Source organism: Musa acuminata, chromosome BXJ3-2, assembly GCF_036884655.1.
Source record: "Musa acuminata AAA Group cultivar baxijiao chromosome BXJ3-2, Cavendish_Baxijiao_AAA, whole genome shotgun sequence".
Lineage (NCBI taxonomy): Eukaryota > Viridiplantae > Streptophyta > Magnoliopsida > Zingiberales > Musaceae > Musa > Musa acuminata.
Window position 1 is genome coordinate 22,972,337 of NC_088350.1, and position 13,681 is coordinate 22,986,017.

At 47.6% G+C, this 13,681-nt stretch overlaps 2 protein-coding genes across 2 annotated transcripts; both read left to right on the forward strand.

The window, feature by feature from the left end:
• Positions 1–8,585: 8,585 nt before the first annotated feature.
• On the forward strand, positions 8,586–10,504 carry LOC135631827 (cytochrome P450 CYP94D108-like). Its single transcript, XM_065139797.1, has one exon. It carries the CDS (start codon positions 8,684–8,686, stop codon positions 10,229–10,231), a length of 1,548 nt encoding a protein of 515 aa, XP_064995869.1. The 5' UTR covers positions 8,586–8,683; the 3' UTR covers positions 10,232–10,504.
• On the forward strand, positions 10,465–12,574 carry LOC103971101 (cytochrome P450 CYP94D108). Its single transcript, XM_009385057.3, has 2 exons — positions 10,465–10,603; positions 10,874–12,574. The coding sequence occupies exon 2, from the start codon at positions 10,956–10,958 to the stop codon at positions 12,459–12,461; it is 1,506 nt and encodes a 501-aa protein (XP_009383332.2). The 5' UTR covers positions 10,465–10,603; positions 10,874–10,955; the 3' UTR covers positions 12,462–12,574.
• Positions 12,575–13,681: the final 1,107 nt, after the last annotated feature.

Consider the following 13,681-nt stretch of genomic DNA (forward strand, 5'->3'; position numbering starts at 1 on the left):
AACAATCTTTGTTATTGTCATCGTTGCCAAAAGATCCCAGAACCGGGCTCTGATACCAGTTTGTTAAAGCTAGCCCCAGGATATTTACCAAAGGATAATTTTGGCAACACAACAAAGACAATAAAGCGGAAAGATAAAAGCGACAAGAACAAACAAAACACCAGATATACGTGGTTCGGTCAATTGACTTTGACCTACATCCACGGAAGAAAGAGGAGCAAATTACTACTATAAAAGAGGGACACTTACAAATGCCTTAGGAAGATGTTCCTAGGCCATAAAACACCTTCAGCTTCCTAAACAAGAAGACTTCAAACCATAAGCAGGTTTTCTTGTGATGCCTGCTGTACTTCTTGTGGTGTGTCTAACATCAAAGCTCAGGCCTTTATTTATAGTTTCAAGACGAGACAACAAGTCTGATTTTCCCGATGTGAGACTATGGGAATTGCCAAACTAACAATATCAACTAAGCACACGCTTTCCAATGATAGAGAATCATTGACAGCAGTAATAGAAAATCATTGGAAGCAGCATATCAGATAAGAAATGATGGATTTATTTTTAACATATCATTAATATATATTTTAAGGACTGCTCAACTAAAATTTTAAAGATAAAGACAATCAAGATATAAGAATTTTTCATAGAGCCAAACAAGACATCTCCTGTAGTAACTCATAGAGTCACCATCCTATGATATACTAAGAAGGACAACTTTAACCCAAACAATTCAAGACAACTATCATGAGTCATGATATCCTAACAACAATAATTTACAAAGAATTATATGTCAACTGTCTAATAAAATTAGACTTATAATAAAATTATATTAATCTCGACAAAAGCTCAACATCACACCCAACTAGTATCAAGCAAAGATCACGAACAATCCGACTACTCATCATGGCAATTGGATCATCGCACTTCACATCATATTATCTTTAACTTACAAAATTTATTCATCCATGCTAACTATGACGGTAATAAAGATATCATCAATGGAGATAACAATAAAATTCTTCACTCACACTAATTTACACGTGGTTGCTTTTAAACTTGATGATATTTTATATGCACCCCACAGAAAAAAAGATTCTTATATTTATCTCTCAAATTTCTAAACAAAATAATACTTTTATTAGGTTCATTCCTAACTTGTTTCTTGTGATATGCATAGGGGTATCCTTCGTCAGAATAAAAATAATATCTACAGGTGGAAAAACAATATCTACAAGTGGTTATCATTAACAACTTCATAAATTGTCTAACCAATTACCATTGTTTCAATTTCTACCCCAATTGATGTATAGCATCATCGGTTTGGCCATCCATTATCCTCCATTTAATGTATTAACATCTCGTTACATTCTATAAAAGTTGCTCATTGTGACTCATATCGTAGTAATAAAAGTCACAAATTACCTTCTGAAATATCTTCTATATCTTACTTCGAACCACTTTAGGTTATTTACACTAATATCTAGGATCCTACCTTAATAATTTCCTTTGACAACTTTAAATTTATGTTATTTTTATGGATTATTTCATCAAATGTATATAATTATACTATCTCAAAAATAAATATAAACATAAATATGAAGTTACTTTAATCTTCACTCATTTTCAATAGGTGGTCCAAAACTTCGATAAGTCTAACATTAAAATAGTCTACTCTGATATCAAGCTTTAATATCTTACCTTTTAATCTGCAGTATATAATATATTAAGTCATCATCAAACATGCCCCAACTCGTTGGTTTCATCGAACAAAAACACCAATACTTGGTTAAAACCAATCTCACTCTCCTTCATCAAGTCTAAATGACACTCGTCTTATGGTCAACATCTTTTCAATCTACTCTATCATGTATGACCATGAACATATAACTTCGGTTACCATTTGAAGGATTGTCTCACAAACCTTATAGTCTTTATAGACTAAGAGTATTTGATTATTTGTGAAACATTGATTTTATCCTATACTTCACATAAGTTAGAATCGAGATCTAGGCTATCTTCATTGGGTATTCTCTTGAGTATCATGCTTTTTAATATTTTGATCCATAAATTAATAAGATCTTTATATCACATCATGTCATATTCATTGAATCTAATTTTTCCTTCTAAAATCTTACTCCTTCCATGGTGAGAGCCACCATTGCCATCCATCACTAGGTTCAGAGGGGAATAAACCAAACTCTCTGGAGACAATATCTTGTCAATTCTATGTCCCATAACTCAATTATTAGCACTCCTCGAAATCCCTACTCTATTATTGTTCTGATTTCACATTGTCACACGGCTTCACTCGATCATTATGCATCACCAATAGTTGTAGTTACACCCTCAATATAATAAGATATGCTATTTGTCTTCTTCTTAATTAAGTAACACCATCATGTGTCAGCTTGATTATGTATCACTAACTTATCACCAACTCTCATGCCACAAACATAACCTAGTCATGAACATCACATAAAAATATGCTTTAAAAATAATATTATTAAATCATAATAGATTTTTGATCTCTACACTTCCATAAACACTCTACTTGAGCCTACCAAACCCACAAAAATCACTCTAAGTTTAAAAATCCTCCTATTGACGTTAGGTCATGTATAAAGAACATGATGTCTTACTTGCATGAAACTTTGTGTCATTTAATCCATACAAAATATTTATAGAAGTAAGTAGATCTTTCATATAAAGTAAAACATAGATGAATCTATTACCAGATACAAAGCACATTTGGTAAATAAAAGATTTCACCAATGATCGAATATTGAATTTACAAAAACCATAAATTATGTCATCAAACCAACAATAATTTGATTTATCCTATGTTTAGTTATCACTAAAGGTTGACACTTATGATGGTTAAATGTTAACAATATTTTCTTGTAAAGAATCTTGACTGATGATGTTTTTATACAACAACATTTGGGTTTATTCATCCTCAATGTCGCAATCATATATACAAACTCTTAAAAACTATATATATAGACTTAATCAAGCTGCAAGAGCTTGATATAATGAACTTGGTACATTCTTAATGTCTATCAGCTTTGCCAATTTTAAATCAAATAGCTGATGACAAGAGAGACATCATATACTTATTGGTTTATATGGATTAACTCATCATGACATATGTTAGTGTAAACAACTTTTTAGTCGTGACCTCGGGGCCGATGCGGCTTGGTTCGGGTCCGGATGACGGGTCGCCGATTCCTTCGGGAGGAGGTTCCTGGCCAACGCGCCCGAAGAGAAACGCCTCACCTTCGTCCATACACACAGGTCGGGACGGGAGAACTCGACCCGACCCCTCCGACGATCAAGTCAGTAAATAATCATGGTGATGTTATTTTTTCTTCTCCCCCCCCTTTTCGTTAAGAATGCAAGGGTATTTATAGGGGAGTTCGGTGTTACCTGATGTGCCTACCCGCAGGGGGTAGGATCGTACCTTCTGATGACGTCTGACATTGCTATCAGCGTAGCGTGTGGAATCGAACCTGAGCGGTCGTTAATGGGCCTCGATTGGCGTTCCAACCCGTGTCAGTCACGTGGTGTCGGACTAACAAGGGAGTGGGACGTCAGCGGGTATCACGCAAGTCTTATCGTAATTATTACCCTCATCATTCTCCCCCCCCCCCCCCCCCCAAAGGAAGCTATGTGTCAGTTGCCGTAATGGGGGGGTCTGAGGCATGGCTTTAGCTTTAAAGAGCTTTCTTCGTCGGCCAAAGGCCGGTACACTGCCCTGTGCGTAAACTCGTAGTGCTTGGCGATCGAGGAAGGTCGGGTGAGCCGTCACGGCGCTGGGTAGTGAATGGCCAAGGAACCTCGAAGAGCGACTCACAGATCGGATTGGGCTCGGTCGTTGGGGCGGTAGCCCCCTCGGGCTAGTAGGTTGTGTGGGCGCGGTTTCGGACGTCATGAGGCCGAAGAGCACGATGCAGATGGCCGCTGCCGAGGAGCTAAACTCGGCGAACAGACCGCGCGGGCATGGTTTCGGACGTCGCGAGGCCGAAGAGCACGACACAAGCGGCTGCTGCCGAGGAGCTGGACTTGGGCGAACAGGCCGCGCAGGCATGGTTTCGGGCGTCATGAGGCTGAAGAGCACGACACAGGTGGCTGCTATTGAGGAGCTAAACTCGGGCGAACAGGCTGTGCTGGCGTGGTTTTGGACGTCGCGAGGCCGAAGAGCACGACGCGGGTGGCCGCTGCCGAGGAGCTGGACTTGGGCGAACAGGCCGCGCAGGCGTGGTTTCGGGCGTCGTGAGGCCGAAGAGCACGACATAGGCGGCTGTTGCCGAGGAGCTGGACTTGGGCGAACAGGCCGCGCAGGCGTGGTTTCGGGCGTCATGAGGCCGAAGAGCACGACACAGGCGGCTGCTGCTGAGGAGCTGAACTCGGGCGAACAGGCCGCGCAGGAGTGGTTTCGGACATCGCGAATGGGCGCCATCGGATCCGGGTGTGGCGTCGGCCGCTTCTCTTCTCTCGGGTCTTCAAGAGGCTGGTCAGTCCTCGCCTTTTTGTGCAGCGAGACTACCGTCAAGTAGCATCGTCTGGACTCTCGGGGGCTTCCCCAAACTTCACCTGTCCCGGCGGGGGTAGGAAACTTCACCATTTGATGATAGGTGGAGACTACAGCTATGATTTTGTTGAGGGTGGGGCGGCCGAGGATGGCGTTGTAGGCAGCAGGAAGATCCACCACCAAGAAGGTGGGCATCACCGTCTTTGTTCGAGGCGACGCTCCCAAGGTGAGGGGCAAGGTGACAGTCCCCAATGGCGAGACGGAGTCGCCGGTGAACCCCGTGAGTGCCGAGTAGATAGGCTTTAGGGATTCTTTTGTTAACCCCAACTTCTGGAAGGCGTCCAGATAGAGCACATCGGCCGAGCTTCCGGTGTCGATCATGATTCTCTGCACCTGGGCGTTAGCGATTCGAGCCATTATCACGAGCGCATCGTCGTGCTCCGGTGGCTTGACGTCCTCGAGAGGGAATGCGAGCTTGGGGTCGGGACCACGTTGGGGAGCGTCGATCCTGGCGGAACGGGCGTATGCCTTTCTCCCCGACATACTGGTTCCCCCAGCCACTGGTCCTCCGGAGATGACATCAATGTGGCGCTCCACGGGGCCCTCCGGGAGAGGCGAGGACTCCCCGTTACGTCGGATGTACCGACTGAGGTGGCCCGCGCGAACGAGCTCCTCGATCTGTCGCTTCAGTTCACGGCAGTCTTCGGTGTCGTGCCCATTTTGCCTGTGAAAGCTGCAATGCTTGGACTGGTCGGCGAGCTCTCGCGGGTTTTTCATCGGAACGGGAGCCCTGAGTAACCCTCTCTCTTTTATCTGGAGAAATATCTCTGTTCGAGATGTGCCTAGGAGGGGCAGAGGAGGCCTCGGAGCGGGTAGGTCGGATTGGTCCAGCCTGCGCCTAGTTGTGGCAGGCTGTTGCCCGCGAACCTGCTCTGGTCTAACCCTCGTGTGCTTTTCCTGCTTTCCGGCCATCCAAGCCTCAGCCGCGATGAACTGGTTTGCCCGCTGAAGCATCTTCGGTACCGCGGATGGGGGTCTCTCAATGAGGGACCAGAAGAATCGGGAAGGTCGTAGTCCTGTCATAAACGCCTGCATCAACAAAGAGGGGTGAGCGTCAGATAATCCCCAAATCTGCGTGGCAAAACAGTTCACAAAGTGGGAGAGGGACTCGTCCTCCCTCTGGTGTAGTTCGAGAAGCAAGGCAACAGACGGTTTTGGTCGCGCGCTGGCTAGGAAGTGGAGCTCAAAATCTCTAGCGAGCTGGTCGAATGAGGCGATGGTCCCGGTCCTCAGGCTGCCGTACCACGTGCGGGCTAGTCCCCTTAGTGTTGTGGGGAACGCCCTGCACATCAAAGCGTCAGAAGTTCCATACAGTGCCATTTGGGTGCGGAAGGCGGCTATGTGGTCCGCTGGGTCGGTGGAGCCGTCGTACGTGTCGAGAGAGGGGAGACAAAAATTCTGTGGGACCGTCTGATCCCGTATTTCGGGGACGAATGGGGATCCCTGATGTATGTCCTCCCCGAGCTCTCCTCTCGACCTGCAGACCTCTTTCTGTACCTCGTCAAGCCGTTGACTGACGAGGAGCAACTGGGCTCGCAGGGAGTCCATCGAGGCCGAAGGAAAGGCCTCGGGTTGGGTGTGGCCCCTCCGGTTCGTCGTGACTCGATCAGTGAGCGGGGACGACGGGACCCGAGGCGAAGTGGAAAGCTCCAGGGGCTGCGCCTGAGCCTGAGCAGGCGGCTCCTGCTGTCGCACCGGTTCGGTGGCCGGGGGATGCAGCGTTCCTGAGACGAGCGGAATAATGGACTGTATCATACCGGTTAGAACTTGGACCTAATGGGTGAGGTCGAGAAAAGCTTCGGACGAGACGGGCGGTGGTTTGATGGAGGGGGCGTCGGGCGGTAGCAAGCCCTGGTCATTGAAGATTCGCCAATAGCGTTCTGAAGTTGCGGCGGGGTATTCACTACGGAGAGTTATCCGCGGGGGATGTTCCCTTGGAACCCCGACCGGATGCGCCCCCTCGACTACGGCTTCGGCCGAGTCGGCCTGGCGATCCCTTGACATTGGCCCTCCTTCTAGCGCCATTATGTTAGTGTAAACAACTTTTTAGCCGTGACCTCGGGGCCGACGCGGCTTGGTTCGGGTCCGGATGACGGGTCGCCGATTCCTTCGGGAGGAGGTTCCTGGCCAACGCGCCCGGAGAGAAACGTCTCGCCTTCGTCCCTGCACACAGGTTGGGACGGGAGAACTCGACCCGACCCCTCCGACGATCAAGTCAGTAAATAATCGTGGTGAGGTTGTTTTTTCTTCTCCCCCCCTTTTCGTTAAGAATGCAAGGGTATTTATAGGGGAGTTCGGTGTTATCTGATGTGCCTGCCCGCAGGGGGTAGGATCGTACCTTCTGATGACATCTGACATTGCTATCGGCGTAGCGTGTGGAATCGAACCTGAGCGATCGTTAATGGGCCTCGGTTGGCGTTCCAACCCGTGTCAGTCACGTGGTATTGGACTAACAGGGGAGTGGGACGTCAGCGGGTATCACGCAAGTCTTATCGTAATTATTATCCTCATCAACAGATAACTCTATTAAGATCAAATAATTCCTTAAGCAACTAATAAATAAATTCTATATTAAGGATCTATGGCTACTAAGTTATTTTCTTGATGTAGAGGTTGTATTCACATTCATTATCTTTTTCTCTCTCAAAATAAGTATATTTTAGATGTTTTATCAAGAACAAACATGTAAAATACTAAAGAGATAGCTACCATACTCTTCTCCACTAAGTCATTCAAATTATAAGATATTAGTCCTACTACGAATTTCATATAGTATCAATATGTACTTTGGTTCGTAAAGTAATTACCTCTTATTAGTCCAAACATTCTATTTATAGTCAATAAATTATTATAGTCCATGTATTGATCCTTCCACTACTTGTCTATACCAAGGTATATATTGTATAATATCTTAAAGGGACTCTTGACTTTTATTTTTGAAAATAATTATCCTTTCATCTTCATGCATTCATTATGATTGGATAGGCAATACTAACGATAAAATATTTATATTAGTATATATTATCTTTATCAAAACAAACTCTATCAAAAGCTCCGACAAATAAAAAATAGTCTTATAATCGAGTATGAAAATTGAGTATTGTGTCATTGTCACTAGAGCTCAACTAGATTATCAACCTGCCCCATAAACTCGATATCACTTTTCAACCTAGTCCAATAATATATTATGACAATATCCATGCCATCTATTTATACTCAAATTTGATATTTTATTTTCATATGAAATATAATAATCTAATTTCACTACATCAAAAATCAAATTATCAGAAATAATTATATGTATCTCGTGTCTATATTTTTAATCAACTTATAGACTTTCTTACAAAATCACTTAGTTTGTATGATGTTCCAAATGCACCGCTTCTACATTATCATCCGTGATGGCAGCACAATTTTACGTTAGCATGATAAAAAAAATTATTGATAACAATAATAAAGAATCATGAAAACTACCAAATCGGGCAAAATGATCGATATTGAAACATTATATTTTTAACGTCTCATCAATTCTTAATTCAGAAATAATTTTTTATATCCATAAATATGATTGAACGACAACAGTACTTTCCTCGATGTGTATAAATGTAAAACGTCTTTCACTCGAAGACTAGGATTGGGTTTGCAATTGAGACACCTTTTACGCCTAGTTAACGAAGCACCTTTGCGGCTTTGCCCACTGCTAACGTGCAGTTCATAGACGGACTTGTTTGAAGGGTTTGAGGGACTTGTTGCCCTCAGATCGAGACACCATTAAATAGAACCGTTAACTGACGCATCATCACCAATGTCTCCGGAGACGGTGGATTCCCGCGAACACGGTACAATAGCTTAGTGCGCACAAGCTGTAGTCACGTGACGTCTGAGTTATCCGATGCGCTTATCTTCTCTGGAGTATGGCGAGCGGTGACAACGAAAGGCCGACTCTATCATTAAATAGAACCCTGAACTGACGCATGTGACTGGAGACGGTGGATTCCGGTTGGTGCACTAAATTGGCGCACTTGCCGAAGCCGTAGTCACGCGACTTCTGTGTTATCCTGCGCGCTTCTCTTCTTTCTAGTAAGGCCTGCGATGACAACCAAAGGCGACTCAATTATGGTGCTGGAAATGGACGTCTGCTCCGTGGCCGCCCTCTTCGTTCTCTTCTTTTCTTCCCTCCTCTTCTTCTGCAGGCGACGCTCGCATCCTCCCGAGCCCGCTGACTTGACCCTCTTACGGAGCTACCCCGTCGTCGGGAACCTCCCTCACTTCGTCAAGAACCGGCACCGCCTCCTGGAATGGGTGACGGAGCTCGTCGCCGCCTCCCCCACCGCCACCGTCACCGTTGCCCCCTTCGTCTTCACCGCCAGCTCCGCCAACGTCGAGCACGTCACCAAGGCCAACTTCGGCAACTACCCCAAGGGCGACGCTGACGTCGCCACCCTGCACGACTTCCTCGGCCGCGGCATCTTCAACTCCAACGGCGCCGATTGGAAGTCGCAGCGCAAGACTGCCAGCTTTGAGTTCAACACCAGGTCCCTCCGCGCCTTCGTCCTCGACAAGGCCCGCCGCGAGCTCGTTGGCCGGCTGCTCCCCCTCCTGAACAGGGCTAGCCGGAGCGGCGACGTCGTCGACCTTCAGGACGTGCTCGAGCGGTTCGCCTTCGACAACATATGCAGTTTGGTGTTCGGGATGGACCCCAAGTGCCTCGGAGGCGGCAGCGAGGAGGGGGAGCGGTTCTTCCACGCGTTCGACCGGGCCGCGCACCTCAGCATCGAGAGGATGAACTGGCCATTTGCCTGGATGTGGAAGCTGCAGAAATGGCTGGGCGTCGGTGCGGAGAGGTGTCTCCGCGAATCGATGTCGATCGTCCACGACGTCATCGAGAAGGCCGTGAAAGCGAGAAGATCAACACCGATCAAGAGCGACATGGGAAGCGACTTCCTCTCCCGGTTCGCGGCTGACGGCGCCAACTCGGACGAGTACGTCCGCGACATCCTCATCAGCTTCGTGCTCGCCGGGCGCGACACGACGCCCTCGGCGCTCACTTGGTTCTTCTGGCTCCTCTCCTCGCGACCCGACGTGGTGAACAGAATAAGGGAAGAGGTCAAGCGCATCCGGTCTCGGCGGCAACCGGGAAACGACGGTGAGGAGGCAGCGACGTTCACTCTGGAGGAGCTGAGGGAGATGGCCTACGTCCACGCTGCAATATCGGAGTCGCTGCGGCTGTACCCGCCGGTGCCGCTGCTGCCGCGCGTGAGCGCGGAGGAGGACGAGACGCCGGACGGGGCGCGGGTGCGGAAGGGATGGACGGTGATGTACAACGCCTACGCCATAGCGAGGCGGGAAGGAGTGTGGGGAGCGGACTGCGGTGAGTTCAGGCCGGAGAGGTGGCTGGACGAGGAGGGAGTGTTCCGGCCGAAGAGCCCGTTCGTGTTCCCGGTGTTCCACGCGGGGCCGCGGATGTGCCTGGGGAAGGACATGGCCTACATCCAGATGAAGGCGCTGGTGGCCGGCATCTTGGAGAGGTTTAACGTGGAGGTGGCGGAGGAGAGGAGGCAGCCGCGTCACCTGCTGACGTTCACCATGAGGATGGAGGGAGGCCTGCCGGTGAGGGTGAAGGCGATCGAGGGTGTTTGATGAAATGACTGGTTAGACTTACTGGTGTTCGCTTTCTTCGATGCGCAGCGCAGCGTTCGGTAGAACTTCAACTGAGATTATGTCAACAAATTTTCTTCTTGCATCTTTGAAGCTTAAAGAACAGTGCATGTAGCCGCTTGGGATGGGAAGTGCGATGACAAGTGATGGATCCCTAAACCATGTCGCTTCCTGCGTCCGACCATTACAAGAAGTCACCGACAGTGCCAACCAAACATCAAATAATAAATTCAGCATGCTCATCATGCATTCCAACTTTGATCCGTTCTGTGTTGACTGCATCTACAGACTGAAGCGCACATGATCGAGATGCCAAACGTTTCTCAGGTCTTATGATTGATCTGAAACCCACAGGTGAGGTGGGAACCCGTTTTGGTTGTAGATCATTTTTATTTTTCTTTAAAAAATGTTTGAAAATAACATATTATGATTTCTATATGATTTGATAACAACGTAACATATGATCTAACTAAAGTGTAAAAAATCCGTGCCACATATCCTCTATGATTTGCTTTCCAAGAGATACAGGATCATCCAAAAAAGTCCAATCACAGATCAATTACAAGGTTTTTGGTTTTCCAGTTCTGTCCTCTCCCCGCCTCAACAATTCTCTCATTGTTTTAGGGCGGCAGCTTGAACACCGTCACCAACACGCCAACAATCTTCTCGGTAAGGACTGAGGAGAGTGGGCAACGCGGTTGGCAAAATGGAGCTCTGTTTTTTGTCCCTTGTCCTCTTCTTCTCTCTCCTTTTCGCCGCCCTTCTTCTCTTCTTCAAGCCCCGATGCTCCCGACACAGTAGTAATCCGGGCAAGTTCACCCCCCTCGGGAGCTACCCCGTCGTAGGTAATATTCCCCATCTCGTCAAGAACAGCCGCCGCATGCTGGACTGGTCCACGGAGCTCATCCTGGCCTCTCCCACCCCCACGGTCACCGTCGCCCCCTTCGTCTTCACCGCCAACCCCGCCAACGTGGAGCACGTCGCCAAGACTCGCTTCGCCAACTACCCTAAGAGCGAGGCCATCATCTCGACGATCCGCGATTGCCTCGGCGGTGGCATCCTCAACACCAACGGCGAGGAGTGGCGCCTCCAGCGCAAGGCCGCCAGCTACGAGTTCAACACCAGGTCCCTCCGCGCCTTCGTACTCGACAAGGTGCGCCACGAGCTCCTCGGCCGGCTGCTTCCTTGTTTGGCGGAAGCCAGTCGTGGCGGCTTGGTGTTGGACCTCCAGGACGTGCTTGAACGCTTCGCGTTCGACAACATCTGCAGTCTGGTGTTCGGGGAGGACCCCAGATGCCTCGGGGGTGGAAGCGAGGAGGGGGAGCGGTTCTTCCACGCGTTCGACGAGGCCACGCGCCTCAGCGTTGATCGGGCGATGCAGCCGTTCACGCTCGTTTGGAGGATCAAGAAGTGGCTCGACATCGGAACTGAGCGGCAGCTGCGGGAGTCGATGGAGATCGTCCACGGATTTGTTGACCGATGCGTGCGGTCGAGTAGAGACCCGCAGAGCGGCGGCCATGATTTCCTCTCTCGATTTGCATTGGGAAGCGCCAATTCCGACGAGTACCTTCGCGACATCCTCATCAGCTTCGTGCTAGCCGGGCGCGACACCACGCCCTCGGCGCTCACCTGGTTCTTCTGGGCCCTCTCCTCACGGCCCGATGTGGTGGACAAGATAAGGGATGAAGTCAAACAGATCCGATCTCGACAACGAGAAGGAAACATCGGCGAGGAGTCGTTCACGCTGGAGGAACTGAGGGACATGAACTACCTGCATGCGGCCATATCCGAGTCGCTGCGACTGTACCCGCCGGTGCCGCTTGTGGTGAGGGAGTGCCGAGAGGCGGACGAGCTGCCGGACGGCGTACGAGTGGGAAGGGGATGGTTGGTGATGTACAACGCGTATGCTATGGGGAGAAGGGAGGCGATATGGGGACCGGACGGCGGGCAGTTCAGGCCTGAGCGATGGCTAGATGAGGGGGTGTTCCAGCCAAAAAGCCCAGCATTATACCCGGTGTTCCACACGGGGCCGAGGACGTGCTTGGGGAAGGACATGGCCTACATCCAGATGAAGGCGTTGGCAGCCTGCATCTTGGAGAGGTTCGATGTGGAGTTGGCGGCCGAGAGGGGGAGACACCAGCTGGCGATGACGATGAGGATGGAGGGAGGCTTGCCGGTGAGGGTGAAGACGGAATTACGCCCAACTGTTTGACGAAATGTCTTGCCCTAAAGATATGCCAGTTGAATCTCTTCACCATTCCGTACTTTTTTGTTTGATATTTTTATGGGTAAATTCTTAAAAAAAATTATTCGCTTTTTGCCCTATCAGCTTTTCATTTATCGTTTATTCGCACGTAATATTTTTTATTTCGTAAAAAATAAAATTACGGAAGGCTCTATTGCCCTTGCTTCCCTCCTCTCATCTCTTCCTCTTTCTCACTGTCGTTATCGACATACCCTCCTCCTTCGAGAGCTTCGTGAGATCTTTGTTTAGAATGATATAACACTAAGAGAGGCGTGAGATCTTTGTTTAGAATGATATAACACTAAGAGAGACATGAATGTTATTGTAAACTTCAAGAAATTACAAATCAAGAAATAAGTATGAATAAGAGACCAAGAGACGAAAGCTGTGAATTAATGTTATCGTAAACTTCAAAAAATTATAAATCAAGAAATAGGTATGAATAAAGAAGAATCAAATCTATGCGAGTGGTACATCAAGTCAATTAATAATCTAATCTATGCGTTAAGATAAGTGATGTTGGACTATAACAGAGAAAGATAAAATAATTAAAGAAGAATCAAAGTTAGGCCAGAGTCAATGATCAGGCATCGGGTCAGATGAATCGGGGGATACACTGAAGGATCAGATGATGTAGTGAAAGCTCGCTGGAAGTTCACCGGGAGTTCACCGAAAGCTCGTCAGAAGTTCGTTGGGAGTTCGTCAAAAGCTCGTCGGAGGTTCACTAGGTGTTCGCCGAAAGCTCGCCAGAAGTTCGTTGGGAGTTCGTCAAAAGCTCGCCAAAGGTTCACCAGGAGTTCGTCGAAAGCTCGTTGAAAGTTCATTCGGAGTTCGTCGAAAACTCGCTGGAGGTTTATCAGGGTTTCACCGAAAGCTCGTCGGAAGTTCTTTGGAAGTTCGTCGAAAGCTCACAGGAGGTTCACCGAGAGTTCGTTAATGTTATTGTAAACTTCAACAAATTACAGATCAAGAAATAAGTATGAATAAGAGACCAAGCAAAGATATAAAGTTAAATCTATTTATAGTAATTCTATTGATTTTCATTATTAATCTTTCTTTCAATACATATCAATAACCTTTTACAATATTTTTTAAGGCTCATAAGAGAACCTTATAACTCTATTTTGAATTCAACCCAATTTGACCTTAACTTGATATATGATAAATTTAGTTCAATTAAAGCACAA

What these genes read in the sequence shown, in the direction of transcription:
- LOC103971101 (XM_009385057.3), top strand. Translation starts at nt 10,956, where the DNA reads ATGGAGCTCTGTTTTTTGTCCCTTGTCCTCTTCTTCTCTCTCCTTTTC.
- LOC135631827 (XM_065139797.1), top strand. Translation starts at nt 8,684, where the DNA reads ATGACAACCAAAGGCGACTCAATTATGGTGCTGGAAATGGACGTCTGC.